Raw genomic sequence first — 21,764 nt, 5'->3', positions numbered from 1 at the left:
GGAGGGGGGAGGGTCTGGAGAAGCAGGGTTTACACTCGCGTGGAAAGGGCGTGAAGCGAGGCTGTTTTGAGGTTTCGAAATCGATTGGAAAACATATCGGGTAGGCCGAGCATATTTTTACGGTCCGCGGGCGAACACCGATGCGGTTTTCGGTTTCTGCGAGTGGTTCGAGTCACGGAGCGTCGTTGCCGGTGTCGTCGACCTCGGGCCAGAGAGGCTGATCGTGGACATTCGAAAAGCCAAGCGAGCGGGCGAGCAAGATTGGCGAGGGCGAAGAAACCAAGCAAAGGGAGAGGAAACTCTCCTCTTTCTTCTCCCTTTATTCTTTTTACTCTCCTTCGGCTTCTCTCTCCGCTTCTCCCCTCCCCTCCCCCACCCGTAGGTATACTTAAATACCATCGGCCATCATTCAGACAACGTGGCGACTCTCGAGGGTTTAAAATTAGCAAGGGAGCTAGGATACCGTCAAGAAATTTGGCAACCGAATCCAAAGAGAACCAAACATTTTCACGTTTTCACGCTAATCTCCTCTCAAAGAGTCCCTCGTCTTCTTTGTAATAACAGTCGACGATCTTTGACCCGCAATAACGTTACTCGCCTTTCTCCTTCGTTTTAACGCCTATACCCTGTATCGATAGCCTCCCGATCGATCTTCGTCCAAGAGCCGCACTACTGGAACTATATAGCGAGCCGCGCTGCTCGTCGTACAGAGGCGACCGCAACATTGACGCAATTATCATTTCGTGCGTCGACTAAAATTAGCCGAGGAATTCTCCGTAAAGAAATTTGGCAGCCAGAACGGAGTCTCTGACCTGACGCTGCGCGGACTCGACTCTTTCGTTAATCTATCAGCCGCACGATTCTCAATGTTAAGTGTCGTCGGATTCTCACCTGATTTCCTCCAACTTCCTGCAACATTCCTTTCTTTTTTTCATTTTTATACATTAACCGAAAGAAATTTTATTATAACCTTCTTGTTTCGCGAAAATTCCGCACATCGATTATATCCGCATTGGCGAATCACGATTCTTTACGTTATATATATATATATATATATATATATATATATAGGTATAGAGTTTGGATCTTCAGGGATTTGTGTATCGGAGCCTGATCGAGTGACTATAGGTACGTACGCAACGCGATGTCGTGGACGATCTTGAGCAGCCTGAATAACAAGTTAATTATGCTTGAAATTCCGAGTAAAGATAACAATAAATTATAGATTAGCTTTTAATTGGTAGATTCATACGTTCCCTCGGTAGCACGTTTCGTGAGAATGAAGAAAATTGTTGGCACGGAGCAAACGGCACGAAAACGTATCGATATCGAATTTCTGATTTGCTGCCTCCTTTTCATAGCGATCGCGAAATACCAGCTGCTTCACTTATCGGTAGGAGAACATAACAGCTACATCGAAATATACTTCACAGCTGTGGTAAAACGTTCAGGAATGTATACGTGAAATGTTTGTATTGGGAATACTTTACTGTTGAAACAAATCGTATTAATTTCTCGTTTTAACAGCTACGTGCGATTAAATTCATAATCCGTGTATATACGTGTAATGTAAAATGTTCTTGTTATTTAGATATATAGAATAATACTTCTGAATATATACATGATTATAATATTGAGAAAATGGACATTCGTCTTATATTTAAATTTTTTAAATGTTTGGTTTCTACGTAGCTCTCTCTCTCTCTCTCTCTCTCTCTCTCTCTCTTTCTGTTTTTTCTTTACGTTTACTCGTAATTGCAAGTAATAATATCACACGTGGGTAAACAAGTCGACCAAATGTCCCAGAGACGAAATATAAAGAGGATCGGTTGTTTCAACATTACGTCATGTGCGGTTATCGAACGTATAAGGGAGTATACCTATGGAGTGTGCACATCCCATATTATTCTACAAAAGTCAGAAGAACAACCAATCGCGGAAGCTAATGATTTTGGACGCGTGGTGAGATGTTTCTTCCGTTTTACGATACTCGAATGACACATTGCAAATATTATTTGTGAAAGTTCGCGCGGCGGTTAGTTCGGGCGTTAGAAAAACGTGTTAAGAATACCAAAGTTCTTTTTTTTCAATTTTTCTCTTCTTTTTAGAAAGTTCTACCTACGAACGAATGCTTATCTGTTTTACTCCTCGATTAACATAATTTCTATATTCAATTAGACCATAAATAATATATCGGAATATATTTTGAATTACGCGCTCTCGGTTCGCTCTCTCGAAATTTCGAGACGAGATCGAGGCTCGACAAGGCGTGTTAAATTTCAAGAAACGAATATATATATATAGTCAAGGAGGATGGAGCCAGGTGCACGCGTATATATATATATATATATATATACATATATGAGATACAAGAAACTGTCGAATCAATTATTAATTGGCAAACATAATCGTGGAAGCAGCAGCAGGTTTTACACTGCGGTACATCGGTTGTAATTTCTCGTGGTTCTTCGCGCATCGCGTTCGGCGATAAACTGAAATGCATGAAAGAATTTCTCGAAATGATTAATACCGCGTCAAGTTAATTGTTGGTGATTAATCGTGGCGTGTCAGGGGATCGATGCTTGCTCGTGACAATAAAAATCGTGATTGTATATAGCGGTGGGCGCAGCGTTGACTTCGTCCCTGGGAAAGAAAAATCATTCTAGTGCAGGCCACGAGCCATGTAGCGAACTGGTTACGCTGAGTTTTTTGGCGGCCACGAAAAATAGATAAAAATGTACAAATAAACGTTGCTCGGAGCTCTCAGGGATAACCAGTTGCCATCTTGCTTTCTTATACAAGTCCCTCCTCGTTCTCAAAGACGTTCCATCGTCGTGCACTCGCTAACATTTGACTCGCCCTTCTCCACCCTCCTCCCCCCTCCTCCTCGCCGCCAGTTTCTTCCCTCTCTCTCCCTCTCTCGCTCTATCACAAGCACGCACACTCTCTTTCTCCTCTTCTCCCACTTTTCCTTTCTCCTTTCTCCTTTTTCACCCTACCTCCTCCCTCCCCCCCCCCCTCTCTCTCTTCACGCTCCCCTCACAGTTTTCTTCAACCACAAAATTTTTCCTTGCATTGCTTTCCTCCCAATAATTCTCATTTTTCTCTATAAATTCTAACCTTCCCTTCGAATCGCCAACGTACTCGCGTCCTTCGAAATTTCTAATCCCATTAAATCTAGAGGCAAATGCTGGAGATAGGAGTCACGCGTGATCAAAGATCGTAGAGGAGGGGATTACATGTATAGAGAGAGAGAGAGAGATAGAAGAGTGTTTTACGAGCAACGATATAGGAATAGTGAAATGCGTGTGTATGGCGTTCCCGAGATTCTAGCTTGTATCAGTTTCGCGCTTGGCTTCCTTTTATTCGCTTGTTCCAGTCAGGGATACTGAAGTCAGAGCCTCCCCCCCCCCCCCCCCTCCCATGCCAAGTAGGACTAATCAAGGCCGTATTTTTCAACCTTCTGGGTTAGGAGGTAAGTTAGCAGAGCGGTTGGTAACACTTGACTCCGCGGTGCAAGGTTACGGTAGACAGAGCCCATATCCTGTCTGGGAATCTGCAAGCGTGTGCGTGGGCGGCACACGCGATGTGGCCGATCCCGAGGGGTAAGGACGGGATTGCTGAAAACAAGAGGTACAGCGATACTCTTGCTCTTTGCTATAAAACCGAGCCGCGAGAGACTGGAAGTGACCGGCGTGAAACTGAGAGTGCGCCAGCGTACTGTGTAATAAAAAGAGACGGATCTCGAACGCGCGCGCTTTCCACAGGAGCGAGAAAGACGAATGGATAATAATACGAAAACCACGTCTCTCCTCTTTTCGAACTTCCCCCCCCCCCCCCCTCCCCTCCCTCTTTCATCTCCAGTGAAACAAACAAGATTCCCCTAAACGGGACAAAGGGTTTGTAATAATAAGAATCACTGGTATTGTAGGATTAATGTGTTAAATAAGTTACCGAGAGACTTTTGCCGTACGAGGCGAGTGGGCGGATAGAGGTGGATGTTAACCTGTGGAGTGAGAGAGATGGAAGCTCGGGTCTTTGAGAGATCCTCCAGTGCGCGAGAAGGACAGCGACACGGAGTGGGAGCGATGCACTCGACAAGGACAAACCGTGTTTTCATAAACCCTATTAATGAAACACACGCGTGTGAACTCTTATATACATACGTGCTTTGTCCCCCTCCTCTGTTTTTCTATCTCTCTCCCAACCTTCCCCTTCTCCTTTTATTCAGCTTCTCCACACTTTCTCAACCTACCATTTTTAATCGTCTCCCATTCATGCTTTCTAAACTATATATATATATATATATATATATATATATATATACCGTGTACATGCATATATCTATACACACATACATAGTCAATGCTTCGAATTACAATAAATTTTATTCTTAGGTCGATATAAGAATTCCATTGGAAAGAAAAGTAACGAAAGATGCAAGTTTTGTTCAGAAGGAAATCGAATGTGCCAGCAGTGCTGCAGTGTGGCGAGGGGACGAGTGATGTTTCTTCTCTTTTTCTATCACCAAGCATTGATTCGACTTGACGCGTCGCGTACGCTTCGTCAAGTTCGCGTTACCGAAACGCGAAACTCTGCATTCCTTGCAATCATAATAACAATAATGCGTAGGATGGGGCAGACAGTGGATAATGTATAATTTCATATAGCGCCCTGAAGCTCCATTGGTTCATTTAACTTGGCGCGAACATAATAACGAGATAATGAGGTTTGTCATATTAAACAACAGGCGATAAGAAATATTAAAGAATCGATAAGAGGGAATTTCTCGGACAAGCTGTTTAACAGATGTGCCTGCGTAAACTCTACGTCCCATCCCTCTCATCGCAGCGTTCTATGCGACAAAAGTCTCGTGTCTGATACTATTATATATATATATATATGTATATACGTTGCGAGCTTGATAAAACTCACTTTCCCTCGATTATAACGGGTATAAAGACTCTGATCAAATAATTTATGGTAATTAAAATCTCGATTCTAATTTAATTCTATTCGCGGTTTAAAACTCTCTCGCTGTCGTCTAAAAGCGGCACTATATATAAGAATTTGACTATTTTTCCCTCTATTGCCCCGTCTTCTTCTTCCATCATCACACTTTTTACTCGAGTGACACTCTGTTAACGCGAGATAATTTTATCGGAATATTTTATACACGTAAGTGGTTCGTAAATAGCAAGTATAACTACACGACGGTTATAGCGCGGGAAAAGAATGCTTCCAGCTATACGCATAAATGTAGTATTATTTGAATAGCCTGGCAAATTAACGTCAGGTCTGATAAGCTTTTGTAAAATTCTATAATATCGTTGGACGAAAATAAATCAATGTTAGGGAAGCATGAGAAATGGGCTGATTGATTTATCTGGTTATATTTGGTGTTAAATTTAATTAAACTGTGAAAATTAAATAGCGTGTCGTATGAGTATGCTCTATGTACATAGAAATTGGCAAGAGAAAGAGGATCGAGGTTTGATTGGATGGCAGAAATAATATCGTAGGGATATTTAAATATTAGTTTGCGTTATACATATAGCAAGCTTTGAGCTAGGCTTGCCCGGTGCTTTGTCATACGACTGCGGCTGATTTACATACAACGAGTGGAAGAGAGCACGAACGGTCCTTGGCAGGTCAAGCCAAAGGGTTAAGGTGGCCAAAGCTGAGATATTTCGAGAGTGCCGAGAAGCATTTTCCAAAGCTCTACGCGGAATGGCGCGTTACATGGAAAACTTTAGACAGTTTACGCCTCCATTCATTCGCCTGTATTCAATTATGCCGGTCCATTTGCCTCTCGCACAAAGAACCAATCGTGACGCCGCAAATTTCAACACTGCAATTTTCTCTTCCCGCCGCTGTAAATCACAAGAAATTCGCCAGGCATCAGCGGAAGCGCCAGTTTAATCTACGAATAAATCCTTCGAGCAGCGGCCACCTCTTCGCTCAACCTTAAAAAGCTAACCTCAAAAGGCAAAACTGTACTGCAATTATTAAGAGCCAATGAATCGCTAAGCAGCATTTCTAAAACCTATTCCGGTACGATTGTCGAAGCCTGACAAACATCACGTGCAAGGTTACAATGGTGCTATATACCGCGCGGTATACACACATCTATACATATGCATATATATATATATACAGTATCGCGGCACATGTGCGCTACTGTATTCCAAAGCCGTTGTTGTGCGTGCGCGTGCGCGCGAGCGTCTCTACCAGCCATAAATTTTCATTGTGCTTATTACAATCCCATCCATACATGAATATCGGGGAGCGGACAGATTGTTTATATACTAAAATATATATATACTCTTGTATACAGCGCGTTATACGACCAAAATAGAACTCAAGCGTGATTACTCGGGAGGAGTGTTCGAGATGGATGCGCGGATAAAAGCATGTATTTTTCATGTTTCCCATCGGGACTCATCCGGGACTATTTCGTGATTTTCATTTCTATGTTAATCATCCGGAACGTGTGATTTTTATCGTAACGTCGTGACACAACGTATACTATGACCTGGCTGCTTTTTCTAGATCAAACGATTGCACCAACAAAAAAAGGCCACTTCACCTTGCGTACGTATTTCCTTAGCACGCTTTTACCAGCAACAAAACTTTCAGTTTCGCCCTCTCTTCTCGACCCCTCTATACCGTCATTGAAATTTAACGCTTTTTTCCTCCGAATCTTGCCATTTTTTTGACTCACTTCCCGTCTACGATTATTCTCGCAGAATATCAGCAACCTCGCAGATAGCGCGAGTCAAGGTGAGCGAAGGAGCATCGTGCGCGCGTTAAATTCTTCGGTAGTTTGATTCACGGTCGAAGCTTTTTCGAATAAATTACGACGCTCGGGAGAACGAACTACGGTCGAGAAATATATCAAGAGCGTAACAGGATTCTAGGAAGAGCGATGAAAGCGATTTTTGAAGCTTCGTAGCGGAAAAGCTGAAAGCTGTTTATCACAGCGGGGCCTGAGACACATTGAGAGGGCGGGGGAGTCGTTATCACATTTTATACACGACGACGACTCTGTTATTTTTCAGTACGTCGCTGCGGAAAATACTGATTGTGAGAGCGCGACGCTGGCGAGCGTGCAGCGAACTTGCAGAGACGTTGCGTAGTCGTTGGGAAAGGAGAGCGAAAAATAATGTTGTTAACCCTACGTGCGTTGCACGCACCCACACGCGCACGGTCGCATGCACGCTATACGCACTATATCCATGCATGCAACTACTATTCGCGCGATGCAACGAGCAGCCGCAGGCCCGTAACTCGCGCCATGAAAACCCCGTTAGAGCCGCGTTTTCTCTCTTATATATTTACGCTCCTTAAATTAACTCTTGTAATTAACCAAAAATAAAGAAATATTTCAAAAGAAGCAACAATAACATTCCTCTTCCTCCATACACACGCGGGACTCGTGGTGCTATTCTATTAGATTCGCTTCTTTATCGATTTGGCAACAGGAAGGAAGTATAAGAGAAATTGCAGGCTTTTCGCAAAATATCATCTTATACGCATGGATATATATATGTATACGTGAGATAAAATGAGAGAGTCGGAGGAGAGGGATGTTACTAGAAATTGCGAGTGTTCTCTCGGTATAAGGCTTATCGCGAATCCTTTACTCCGGCAGTGTAAATAATTCTCTCGGTGAATTCTACGCGGCAGATTGCGCTTTATCAGACTGATTCGAAACGGATCCTTATCGGCCGCTTCCAAGACGCGTCCTTATCAACGCTTGGATTTCTCGACGTCTCTCGCCGTACAACTTCAAGACGATCATATTTAACCTACGCATTTACGATTCTATTCCCATCGTAGATAAAACTCTGTCATATTTTATTACCCCTGGCCCCTTAGCTTAACGCGAATCATTCTTCGCCTGCATCATTTTAATAAATTACACAAATTTCGCATAAATGATCATCCAGCCATTCGCATTATTCTGATTTATCGCAGAGGCGATGCCTGCATGTAAATCTCTCTTTCAATACTATATTATTTACACGAAAATACGAATATCGCGTTTGTCGTTATAGTTTTGCAACAACACAGCCTCCGGCGCTTTTCCGTTTCTGTCTTTAAACCGCGGGTTTAAATTCTTTGTTTACAAAGAACAATGTTGGTTAATTAATAAAGAAGGATAAGCATGCAATTGGTAATAGAAGACTGTTGGAAATTGCAGGAAATTCAGCCTTCGGACATTTGGAACCGATTAATCTCAGCACAATGGGACACGTAGCTTTGTGTCAGTGGAAAAAGGTGATTATGGGACTGGCATGAGCAACTTGTACACCTACGACTGTGCGCGCCGTGCCGTCACAATATCAATAGGATTGCGCCATATTTTATCTGCTTTCCCCCAACCGTTCCTCCTATCGACATTTTAAGAAGCTCGATAACGTTACATTATATTACACTCTTGCAGCTCCAGATTTATCGTACCATGCTTTACTCGGTTAATTCAAAGATCACGCAAAGCTTTCGCTCTTCACCGAACGAAACATCGGCTAATAAATATAAACATTTAAATTGAATTGAAATCAATTAAGAAGCTTGGGAACGTCGATGTTTTAAAGTTTCTACATGCAGTGTTTATAATATGCCTGGCGCGATAACTTCACCAGAAACGGCATATTTATCGAATGCTTTTTGCGATAACGTTACAATATTTGGGCATGATATTTATAGAAAGAGAAATCTACTGGGTTTTCGGAAGAGGTAATTTGGACAAGCGAAGAAGAAGAAGAAGAAGAAGAAGAGTGTGGTCGATTGGTCGATAACAAAGAAGAGGAAAGTTATCGATAAGTGGCGCGCAGCTTTCGAAAGCAAAAGTCGTCGTCGCGCACGCGCTTCTCTCGCATCGGAGGCGGCCGGCGGCCGGCACTGCTGAGTGCTCGCCAGTCGGCGCTCCTCGCTCCGGACTTTGCGACGCGCGCGTCAGAAAGAGTAGCGAAGAGAACATTAAGCAACCGGATGTCGGATGCGTCGCGGCCACGAAAATTCGGCTCGCCCGAGGCCTTGAGAGCGTTTCGCTTGAATTCTATTTTCAACTGCATCGCCCTTCGTCCTCCCCCCCCCCCCCCCCACCCGCCTCCCAATTACTTAATGCATCCTATATATTGTCCAACGCTCTCTCTCCCTCTCCTAATTACAACAACGAGACACTCGTTTGCCTTAACCTTTTTTTCATTTGTATACATATATATATATATATATACATATATAGATAACAATTTCATTGCTCGGCTTTGAATAAGCAGCGAAGCAATCTCACGCGTTTGTAAGAAACAAAACTGTTTACATAATTTACGACGCAGCTCGACGATACTTAATTGAATCGTTGTCTCCGATTGTCGGGGAAAAAAAGGTTTTCGTTGAGTTTCAAGATGGCCGACGGTAGGGTTGGAGATGGATCTTAACTGGAGCGTCGCGTATAGCACGGGGGGAAGGTAATTAAGCAGTTGAAGCTGCAATTACGCTCGTTGGTCAATCGTCGCGACTATGGTGACTGCGTGACACCGTGACGATCACGACGATGATAGCGAAAATGATTCGCTAACCTTACAAATTGGAGAGTCGCGGAGGCAGCGACATCTGTAGCGACCACTTTAACGTTCATTGACGACGATTTACAGGTTTAGCGCTGCACTGCAATTTTCGAGCAAAAGTTCAAGGACTCCCGCCCCATCGTCGTCGCTGTATACTGACTCACGTCACTTTTACTTTCGAGTTCTCCAGCGTATTCAGATTTCTCGTTGCCTCGCGAAATTACACTCACGAACAAAAAGCAACGGGGAAAATGAGAAAGTTGAAAATCAGCGGGAATCCCCTCGAGTCGTCGAACATAACCTAAAAAGGCAACCTCGGTGTTGGGAAGTTGGGAGAATCTCGTGTGCCGAAGGATGCTTCGTGCTTCGAGAAACTGCTAAGAGGAGGGTGGAATACGTCTGGGGTGGGAGATTGAGAAAATTCTGAATGTAAACAATACGTTTGGTCGAAATGGAAAGTCCCGCGAGAGTCTGGCCACCGTTACAATTGAAAGTGGGTTTCCTCGCTACACACTATACTCGTCGAGTAACTTTCGACACGATTCGCGCGAAAGTCAGAGTGAAGTTGCTTTTGCACTCGCTAAATTATTAAATTTCTAGTTAAGACTCGCCTCGCTGGTAGCAACGGCCAATAATAATTAATGCGTGTAAACAAATCATTTGGATACCAATGATAAATTATTAAATTAAAATACGCTCCGCAAGTTGGCTTCTTAATTCTCTTCCTCGCCAAGATAGTTGCAGCACTGAATAAAACATAAAACCGTCATTCGATTGTCACTATTTACCAATGGAGTAACAAACGACGTTAAGTATACAGTAGACGTTGAAGAATGTGTTACTTCAGCTCTAACGATTTTTTAATTGTTCTTTATAAATGACAACGCGTGTGCCTTGCGGAGAGCCACGTAGCACACATGTGACCGCCAGGACTGAAAGGGTCAATAAAGCAAACAAAGGAGACAACGATTTTTCTCTCGAGGTAGCGTATAAGAATCTTTATAATTCCACACAATAGAGAGCGTTCGATTTAACGAGGGCGAAAACGAGAAAATGCAATTTTTTACTATTGACTTTTCCGTTGTATAATTGCATTTCTCCAGCCATTAAAGCGTTTGGTTTTCTTTTATCTTATTAAAAGCGAAACGCACGGCTTGTTATCGCTCAAACTGCTCGCTTCCGCCGTTGAATCACGTTCTCGCTTATTTTATATATATATATATATATATACCATACCGGCGTTTCCTGTGTATAGAGTCCCGAGAAACGTCCAAGTTTTGCATCGCGGAACGTGCTATACCGGTTGGGATCGTCGGAAAGGAAACTTTTTCTCTCCCGACGTCAACGTGATTTTCAGTATTTTTTTTTTTGTTCTTTCGAAGATTAAATTAGTCATCGGTCGAATTATGGGGGGAGAACGCGAAAGGTATGGACATCGGTAGGGGCGCAGGGTCAAATCGTAAATCGGAGGAGACTTATAACGGTGAATTGATATAAAACGGCAAAAGCTGCAGGGAAAAGCTTGGGAAGGATTTATTATCGGTTGGATGGGCGTTTTAACGGGCGACTCGGCGGTTTCCACGAGGCAGAGCCATGTCCGTATATTCCAGCGGATAGTTTTTCATAACTCGTTTGCACAGCGCGCGCATTGGCCCGTGACTAAAGCATCGCGAGAACAGGACTTTGAGAATTGCTTCTGCACAGTAACCTCGCGGAGCGTTAATCGCCATGTAAACGGAGAATCCGCCGCGCTATGCCGCGCTAGGTTATTCTTCTGCTTCTACGTCGTCGGTCCGTTTCCGACGTATCATCCAGCCTTATCTAACATTAAACCTACCATAGGTCTCTACTGCAGTCGGTCTCGCTTCTCGCTTCACGCGCTTCCCATTGCCTCGTTTACAAACACTTTGTGCTTTGCAATGGAAAGAAGAAACGTACACGGATGAACGGTCGACGTTGGATTGTATTTGAAAAAAACTCTTTTACCGTACGTATTATATACACATATATATATATATATATATATATGAACCCTAACAGTTTATATCAGCTTCTTCCTAGTGCTCGAAATAGCGAGTTACGCGTGTTATGAATCCTAATGGATTTAAGGTAAATTTGTAGCGAGATAATAAAGATGAAAGACGAATGGATAGTGAAGTTCGAAGGGAAATATCGGGGCTCCGGGCAAAGAGATCCTTGTTCGCATATCCGCATTGTGAAATGTAGCGATCAAACTAGAAAGCCATCTGGAGTTGGAAGGTGTGCGATTGTGTGTATACGAGTATATATCGAGGGTGCAACGGGACAAGGGGAGAGAGGCGAGTAGTTATCAAGCCTCGACACGTCATGGGAGAAAAAGTCGCTGCGAGCGTGGGCAAACAACGGCTATTCCATTGCCGCGCCGCGCCGTGCGTTTCTGCTGCACGGCCTGCACGCCATCCTGCAGAGAATTTCATAGTTCCAGCGCTACACCGATCAAACCAATTTCACCTTAAATCACTACAAATTACTATACTCCTCTATACTTTTTTACTCTTCTCAAATTTCTAGTCGATTAGAAATCTTACGTTGTATTCTATGTAGGCTCGCGTATGGAAAGATTTGCTCATATATATATATACACTGCCGGTCAAAAGTTTAAGACCACTTGAGAAATTTGGCTCAAAAACAGTTACCTCTTTAAATGCCCATAACTTTTCAATGAGAAAAGATAGGAGAAAATTCAAAACACCATAAGAAAGGTGATGAAATTCTACATATGATGGAATTACTTTCATTCGCCAGAAGCTTATAATTTACGAATATCCATTAAATGAAATAGGTGTAAAATTTTTAATTTTTAATTTTTTGTTTCGCAAATTCAACTGCTTCTACCACTTACGAGAATTGTGGTACGTATCTGAAACTTCGGTGACATAAAGCTCAAAGTTTTAGCTTTAATTTGAGCCATCAAACGTAACGATATTCATCGTATTTCCTTATTTTCATAACGTTTTTCTGAGTAATGTCGAGAAAAATTTTTGACCGAAAAACAACTGCCCAAGCATTCAAGACAATTTCAGATCGAAGAATCCGTCGGTATTAACGACTTATTCTACTTATTCCATATTGCACTTTTATTCAATTAACACAAAGCACTATTCAATTTTAAATTAAATCAACAAATGTAGAGTAATAATTAACCAAATATATTTTATTAATTCGAAGATTTACAATTATCATATTACTTTTAATTGAATAAAAGTGCAATATGGAATAAGTAGAATAAGTCGTTAATACCGACGGATTCTTCGATCTGAAATTGTCTTAAATGCTTGGGCAGTTGTTTTTCGGTCAACAATTTTTCTCGACATTACTCAGAAAAACGTTATGAAAATAAGGAAATACGATGAATATCGTTACGTTTGATGGCTCAAATTAAAGCTAAAACTTTGAGCTTTATGTCACCAAAGTTTCAGATACGTACCACAATTCTCGTAAGTGGTAGAAGCAGTTGAATTTGCGAAACAAAAAATTAAAAATTAAAAATTTTACACCTATTTCATTTAATGGATATTCGTAAATTATAAGCTTCTGGCGAATGAAAGTAATTCCATCATATGTAGAATTTCATCACCTTTCTTATGGTGTTTTGAATTTTCTCCTATCTTTTCTCATTGAAAAGTTATGGGCATTTAAAGAGGTAACTGTTTTTGAGCCAAATTTCTCAAGTGGTCTTAAACTTTTGACCGGCAGTGTATATATATATATAAGTGTGAGGAAAATTCTCGCCTGCAACTTAATTGTATACCTTATTAGTTTGTCGCTATTATTATCTTCGTAATACTTTCGGTTCGTCTCGGTTACGTGAATAAGTAACGTTTGAAAACGCGTTCTATAGTAATTCGTCGTAAGCGAAGAAAGTGGTTTATCACGGGCGGGTCTGGTCTGGGGTGTTCAGCTTTCTCCGCCCTATTAGTACAGGGACTTTGCTTCGTTTCGCTTCCAGTTACCTTATTATTGCCTCGCTGCAGATCTTTAACTCGGCCGGAAGTCATGGCGTCGCGTAAGAGGAAAAAAAAAGTTCCTCAATTGTAAATCGTAATAAATCGTAAGTGAAAAATTCGCAGGCTCTCGTGGGCGTTGCAGTTGCTGTGTCGGTCGTGAAAATCGCTCGATAAATTCATATACTCGTATAGGAAAATCAAGTTTCTCCTCCCGGTAATCAGTGTTTTTCCTCTATGATTATATGGGAACCCGTGACTATAATAATAAAATAATTCTTTTCCACATATATATATATATATTAATCGTTAAAATATCACAGTGCGCAGTCACGCCTTTTGTATATGTACACAATAAATTTAAATTGAAGTAATTTTGCAATAAGGATAATCCGATAATTAAATTATTGGCTGTGAATTGAGAAATTTCAGCGTGTTTTTTATTCATGTTTACGGCAATGAGAGAGAGAGAGAGAGTATGTGATTTGGACGAATTTCGAAGAGCGAAAATAGATGTAGGTGAACTGTGGGAGCAGGGGGATCGATGGGATCTATATTTATTTTCTCCAACTTCCGAGATGGCGCAGAGTAGATTCCGCGCGTAGGCCGATGAGGATCGACGATCCGGTGTGTCTATCGGATAAATATTTTTAGAATGCGGAAGAGGGAAGCGCGAGCTTTCAAGGTCATCGCCGGAAGTCTTTTGACGTAGAAAAAAAGAGCGAACGTTGGCCGTAGCATGGTTGACACGGATATAGAGGGAGCTAGTCCAAGAGAGTTGGGACTTTTATTATCGGCCGTCGTAGTCGTTGTCGATTCTTGCACAGGCTAACTGACACGAGGCGAGTCGCGGCGACCTCGACTATCTCGATCCACCGAGCGAGCGAATCACAGCTATATGGCTAGCCGTGACGAGTGGACCCTGAACGGCCTGAACGCTCTTCCGGGGTCCGCCTGACCCCGCGTAAAACCGATTTATGCCTGTCGGTACTAATCAACGACCACCATTTTCAAACGCAACGTCCTCCTCCCAATGCCGATGCCGCGCCGCTTCAACGAACCTCGCCAACCACGTAATATCATTTTAAATCTTAACCTTTGCAAATAAGCTTCGCAAAATTAACATTTCAAACCTCCGGGTCGCTTAATGCCAGGTCAATAATCACTGGACTGATAGAGGAGAAAGAGAAAAATGCGAGAAACACGCGGAAGTCGTTTACGCCTCGAGTCTCTTCTCAAAGATCATTTGTTATTAAGCAATTTTAACGCGCGTTAATATACCCGATCGGAGAATTTTCACAATTTCTCGTGTATATGGTATAGATGTATACCTTATTCTCTGGAGAATAACTCACTTGTTATTGCGTAAATTCGTGCGATTATATAGCTTTTGAGAAAACAAACGTGCTACGAGCTTATTTTTGTCTCGCAAAACACGCTAGTAACGGGTCCGAAAGACCAAACGGTGGAATTCAGGTGAGCAGCTTATTGTATTTTGCAAAGTCGCGCGTAATGCAGATATTCCGAGCTGTGGCTGCGAGATCGGCTCGAGCATGCATTTCTCCATTTGCGGATTCCGCGCTATTCGCACGGTTTGATAATAATGCAACTCCAAGCGAAGTGGCCCTTCTTTACCACCGCTTATTGCATTTGGAAGTCTGCCCGAAATTCTTCGGAATCTTCCATCCTTTATGGCGTATATAATAGTTAGCGCAAATCTTGTTCACGAGAGATGCCTGATATATTTCGTATGTCATTCCTCCTGCGTTTATTTATCAAGCCTCCGAGCAAAGATAGCATCCCACTTGCTCCTTATTTATAAATTCAAGCTAACCAATCAGCCAAATATAATATTCCTTATATCCTTATATTTGTTATTCCAGTCGCAACTTTGTTACCAATCACTCGCAGTTATGTTAAATAAAATTGACGACATTGCAAAATGATGATTTCTCGTTTTATCAACTGCACCAGCATTGTCGCGCAAGACCCGTGAAAGCCACGGAGATAAAATGGAAATACAATTTGCTTCTTCCTCTCCTCCTACTCCTCCCATTGCCCGCATACCATTATTTCAGGAGAGTTAAAGAGTGGTGGGGCAAACCAACATTTACTCGAACGTAAATTTATTATCGTAAACATTACTCGATTGGTAACGCGTTTTCTCGGTTGTATATATCAATAGTTGGGAAGATTATTGGATTGTTTCTTTCTTTCTTTTTTTTTTTTTTTCAAAGAGCATCCACGAGAATCGGCAGTTTTGCAATTTCGAAACTGTGTTATACGAAGTATTCACGTACATTATTATTATCGAATTACCAGGTGTCTTGCAATTCGCTTTCGTAATCGGACGTTCTGTCGCGTGGAATATTAAGCCGATGTTACGCGAAGTGGATTGCCTACGAGGACGCCAATGTGTGCGCGCACACACAAGCGCGTCGTAAGAAAAACGAAAAAAAAAAACTTTCTACTCTGTCTACGATAGGTGTCTAACTTTCTCGGCTATCTCCTCGCGGCATCGTCCCGGAACCGAATCGAAATCTTTTTTTTTCAGACTCAAAAACTGCTCCAGGATGCCCTGTACACTTTTCCCTAATCTGACCTGATCACGCTCTTTTACGGAACCCACTCACGTCGAAGACAATTTTTATCTAGCTTCTTACCAATCCCCAATAAATATATTTGTTTACCCCCTTGACATTGTGGATCATCATGCAGACTACTCGATATTGTTTCCGATATCAGTCCTCGATCCATCCAGTTTCATCTCATTTTTAACAAATTTCTACGACACATATTTAGGACGACAAGCCATAAATTGCGTACAGCTCTATAACTCTCGTTTTACAACCTTTTTCAGGCGTTTAAAGAAAAAAAATATTGTGAAAAAACAGCCATTGTTGATTTGGATCTACATGGAAATCATTCGCGTTGATAATTTTCTGCAATTACTGATAAGATTGTGAAAAACGGTTAGCTGGAATTGGTTGTTATCGAAGAAATGAAACGATGATATTAAAGGAAAAAAATAAGATTGGATCGATGGAAATTCGTTTTCTGCGTTTTTGAGAGCTGTTTAATCTCTGGTCGAGGCTCGAACGATTGGATATATACGAGTGGCTTAATATTCAACTGGACAGGCAACGCATTACAAAACACATTACGATATCCCGGCCACGACGATAACATAATCTTTACACAACCTAAGAAACTCAACTCGTCGTTCTAAACATTCTTAGTTCTTCCAATATATGCCTCTTGTACATGGACAAAATTTTCACTCCTCCTTCCTTTTCCGTCATTTACCTTTTATTCCACGCAACTGCTTCGAGCTTTGAATTAAGAAAACATTTGCGCTTTGCATGCTTCATTACCGTGTCAATGAAAGAATTAGAGTCGTTAGCGGGTTATCGTTTAGTAATCCCGTGCTATGAAACTTGTCTGCGTTGCTTTATCGAATTAACGTTATGCAAATTATCAATGAATGCAAATCAACGTCAGCAATAATGACTACCTCCTCCTCCTTTGTACCCATACAGTGATTGCGATTGAAATTAAAATTCTTAATGGATCCCTACCGATTGATTCTTTAAATACGCTTCAAACTGACTCTATCTTGAAAATAAGTATTTTACATTATTTTTTTTAATAAGTTTATGAATAATTTATAAGAAGATGTATGTATAGTATAAATGTAAACGTGGAGACATCTGTGTAGGGACGCAATTGATTCTGCAATTCATCAGATCGTATCAACACTTGCACCGATCGCTGGTAATTCAATGAGACGTTCTACTTTATCGACTCTGGACGCGTGCAATGTATTATTTCTTTCCTCCTCTTGCAGATTTTTGCACATATACGAGTATTGTAATATCGAGCGGGCGTTTACCTTTTGAATGTGGAGGTCGACTTAAAAATTCTGTTGGACTTTTGCGACCTCCATTAACTTGCGTACTTGACTTAGCAATTAAAATTTCAATTGTTAGATTGCACCATTACAGTCGTTGGCTTATGGCATATTGTTATCTTTACGAGAGAGAGATATGCAGATGCAAAAGTATTCATCATTATTATACTCCGTTTTTGGGTAAACTAAAATAATTGAGTCGTATCGTTTAAAATTGAGCGAAGGTTAAAATATATATTATCACACAATTCTGTATTTTTCTCACAATAATATTACTACATCTGTATAGTATTTAAATTTATCGTTCATTTTCAAAATTTTAATGCTTGTAAATAATTAACCTTTTTCGAGCAGTATCTGTTTAATGAAACTTAATTAGGAATTGATTTATAAAGCAGCATCGAATGTACTTTGAAGAGCTCTCAGTAGATGGCATTATCCATAATACTTGCCTGTCAATCTAATAATCTAATAAAAGGTGGTGTGATAATTTAATCTTCCCCAAGACTAGTATTATACACTCCAAACATTTACCTTTGCTCGTTTAAATTAAAATTTGCCAATGCAATAAATGAGGATAGGATAAGTGAAAAGCTATAAAGTTTGTTTAATATTTTCTAAATATTTTTTTGCATCGTTAGAGAGCACTTTAACAGTTTAGGTGTGTATAAAAGTTTATATGAGGTCATCATTGATTGCGATACAATTACAAAAGAGAGAGTCGAGTAAGGTAGTTTGTGAATATTTGTATGTCCTAGCTGAAAACATTGACCTGCATGATTAAATGTATGGTCGCTTTTTGGACGAAACGTTTTAGTTCCAGACAGACGGCTTCATCGAACGTTTCACGAAAAAATGGCGCTGCTGACTAAAATCGCGAAAACCGAGGTAAGAGAAATATACTTGAGAACTTCATAGGAAACTCATTCGTCTCTCAGTAATTGCACTTCTACTGTCAAATCTACGACTAATATGTTATAACTGCACGTGTTTTTGGAACTGTTCCCACTTTTCCATCCTAGGGAAACGCACTCTATCTAGTGGTCGTTCGTGGAACTCGGTAGAATCAATAATTGAACCGCGAAAAATTGACTGTGATTTTTCTTCGCTTTTCAGATTGTGAAAATATTCACCGTTTGCTTTGAAAAGACGATTTAAATGGTCCTTTATCAGTACTGCTCCCTTCTAGGAAATTAATCTGCTCATCGAGGATATTTATGGTTTTATGTCATATAGCTGAATGAGACTAATGATGAAAAAGTTATTCTAATAAGTTTAACAATAAACATAAGTATGTCAAAAATGTTATCGGAATACGAGCTATATATGCAAGATTTGACTGAGTCCCTCGAGTGATAACAATTTAAACAAGCTCTTTCAATGCCATATCGTTAAATGGTCTGTTATCGTGTTAGGAGGCATGTGTGTTTTCGTCAATTCAAGCGTCAAGATTGATTTCGCACTGTGCTACTTAAAATTTTGTTTAACGAACAGATCGGCCCTCTAAATTTTAGCTGCGTATATTATTTTATTTCTAGGCGTTTATTTAAATGGTACGATACGATTGGTTGCGTTATGCCTTTATCGCTATGTTGATTCAACCACCAATCGTATATTTGTTACTTTGACACTGAGCTCAAGTGTTTTCTTAGCTGAACTTTGTAGATGAGTTCTACTGATTGATCAACTTATTGCCCCGACATATAGGACGATAAATATCGCGCCATGTAATGTAAAATATTATTTGCACGATAACTGTCGTTAGATGAAATTTTTGTTTTACCTATTACATCGATAAATTAATTTGCAGATGCGGCTGGCCGCACGACCCTACAGCACGACAGTGTCCACTGTAAAAATGTATATCGATGGCCAGTTTGTAGGTAAGGCATACCTTACCCCCCTCTGCAGAAAATCATGAATTTTAATCGCTGACCTCTTACCACTTTTTATGCATATTCAATGCATGCTGCTTAACTTCAAAGATGGTCTTTACGCAAATACGAGAGAGTCTAAAATTGAATAAATGCATGACATAAGCGCATGTAGCAAGGACGTATCAACGTGACTTCTTCAATGAATTCTTCTTTTAGAATCAAAAGCGACGGAGTTTACGGAAGTCCACGATCCGGCGACAAATCAGCTGCTCTGTAGGACTCCGAAATCCACAAAAGATGAGATGGAACATGCGGTATCGAGTGCCAAGAAGGCTTACGAAACGTGGAGGAACAGCAGTATACTCACCAGGCAAAATTTAATGCTCAAGTACCAAGCCCTCATTCGGCAACACTCGGTTCGTATACGAGTCGCCAAACTTTTCCCATTAAACTACAGCTTTGCACACGAGTACTACGAACGATAATAATTGCTCATTTCACATTCACCCGAACTCCAATCAATTTCCTGCATTGACCGTTTTCTCGATAATAGAAAATCACTGGTTCCAAAAATTCTTTCAGAAAGAAATAGCGAAAAATCTCGTTCAGGAGAATGGCAAAACCATGGCTGATGCCGAAGGAGATGTTTTGAGGGGGCTGCGTGAGTATATCTTCTTAACTGTTTACATTTCTAATGAATTTATTTAGTTAGATTGAGCGAACGGTGTTGCAATTTGAATTTTTAGAGGTGGTCGATGCATGCACGGCGATTCCTACTTTGCAAATGGGAGAGACTTCCAGTAACATAGCTACGGATATGGATACAATTTCATACAAAGTTCCATTGGGGGTAACAGCGTCCATTTGCCCTTTTAACTTTCCTGCTATGATACCACTATGGTCGTTTCCAATATCAGTCGCTTGTGGAAACGCGACGATACTGAAACCATCGGAGCGTGTACCTGGAGCATCCATGATACTCGCGGACCTCTTCAGCAAGGCTGGTGCCCCACCTGGTCTATTGAATGTAATTCACGGCCAACACGCAGCGGTCGATTTTATTTGCGAGCATCCCGATATTAAAGCTGTTTCATTCGTTGGTTCTGATCAAGCGGTACACTCTTCTTACTCTTTACTTTAACTATATTAAAATAATGCTAATGAGTTTACAGAAAATTCTGGTATTTTCAGGGCAAATACATTTACAAACAAAGCAGCGCACATGGTAAACGAGTACAATGTAACATGGGCGCGAAGAACCATTGCGTAGTTTTGCCGGATGCGAACAAAAACAAGACACTGTCGCAAATAGCTGGAGCTGCTTTCGGTGCTGCGGGTCAGAGATGCATGGCCCTGTCCGTGGCGATTTTCGTAGGAAAATCCAAAGACTGGATACCAGAATTGGTCGAAGCTGCTAAACACTTGAAGGTCAACGCTGGTCACGTACCAGGAGCTGATCTTGGTCCCGTAATATCACCGCGATCCAAGCAAAGGATCATTGAATTGGTCGAGTCCGGTGTTAAGGACGGTGCTGGATTGCCATTGGACGGACGTGGAATCGTTGTACCTGGTTTTGAAAATGGAAACTTTGTTGGACCCACAATATTAACCAATGTCAAGGTAATCAATAATGGGTTGTACTAGCAGTGTTTTATTTTCATTTTGAAACTTTACAGAAATAATTAATGTATATTAAAATTATAGCCCACCATGAAGTGCTATACCGAAGAAATCTTCGGACCAGTCTTATCGGTAATATTTGCCGATACTTTGGATCAAGCTATAGATATTATTAATAACAGCCCTTACGGCAATGGAACGGCTATCTTTACTACCAATGGCGCGGCTGCTCGTGCATTCTCCCACAGAATCGAAGCTGGTCAAGTTGGAATTAACGTTCCTATTCCAGTTCCGCTTCCCATGTTCAGTTTTACAGGGAACAAAGGATCCTTCCTAGGAGATAACCACTTTTATGGAAAATACGTATGCGCAAAGGATTATACATTTTTTAAGTCTCTTTATATTGCTGTGTATTGTAAAGATTAATGTAAAATCGTTCCTTTATCATTTTTAGGGCGTTAATTTCCATACGCAAACCAAGACGATAACTCAACTCTGGAGATCCGCGGATGCTACCACGATCGATTCGTCAACTGCCATGCCAACGATGCAATAAAGAATCAACGGTTTGTCGAGCCTCTATGCCGAATAGACTCATTTATTTCGACGAGTACCTGAATACGCACAACAGTCTTCCATCGGTACACAATTAAGCAAATAATGTTAAGTTATATATACATATATATATATATATACATATATATTTTTGTAATACAGAATAAACTCTCGAATGAGCTCTAACGTTCTTCTTTTACGTTAACCTTTGGTCAAATAAAAGGAGGGAGGTGGATAAATGATCAGT

General features: G+C 41.0%; 1 protein-coding gene across 7 annotated transcripts; it reads left to right on the top strand.

Moving 5' to 3' along the window:
- Window positions 1-10,172: 10,172 nt before the first annotated feature.
- Window positions 10,173-21,703, top strand: LOC136773472 (probable methylmalonate-semialdehyde/malonate-semialdehyde dehydrogenase [acylating], mitochondrial). 7 transcript variants are annotated; one of them, XM_066727174.1, is made up of 9 exons: window positions 17,924-18,190; window positions 18,283-18,353; window positions 19,276-19,348; window positions 19,559-19,758; window positions 19,925-20,003; window positions 20,089-20,456; window positions 20,534-20,962; window positions 21,047-21,325; window positions 21,417-21,703. In XM_066727174.1, exons 1-9 carry the CDS (start codon window positions 18,145-18,147, stop codon window positions 21,516-21,518), a joined length of 1,647 nt encoding a protein of 548 aa, XP_066583271.1. In that variant the 5' UTR covers window positions 17,924-18,144; the 3' UTR covers window positions 21,519-21,703. The 7 variants fall into 7 exon arrangements, with proteins under 7 accessions (XP_066583272.1, XP_066583274.1, XP_066583273.1 ...); XM_066727178.1 differs by having other exon boundaries at window positions 17,925-18,126; window positions 18,224-18,353; XM_066727179.1 differs by having other exon boundaries at window positions 17,925-18,195.
- The last annotated feature ends 61 nt before the right edge of the window (window positions 21,704-21,764 follow it).

The sequence above is a fragment of the Prorops nasuta genome, unplaced genomic scaffold (assembly GCF_024137725.1).
Source record: "Prorops nasuta isolate Cenicafe-Biocafe unplaced genomic scaffold, Cenicafe_Pnas_1.2 PNAS00005, whole genome shotgun sequence".
Classification (NCBI taxonomy): domain Eukaryota; kingdom Metazoa; phylum Arthropoda; class Insecta; order Hymenoptera; family Bethylidae; genus Prorops; species Prorops nasuta.
The sequence above is the reverse complement of the archived record's forward strand: the minus strand, read 5'-3'. Positions and strand labels throughout refer to the sequence as shown.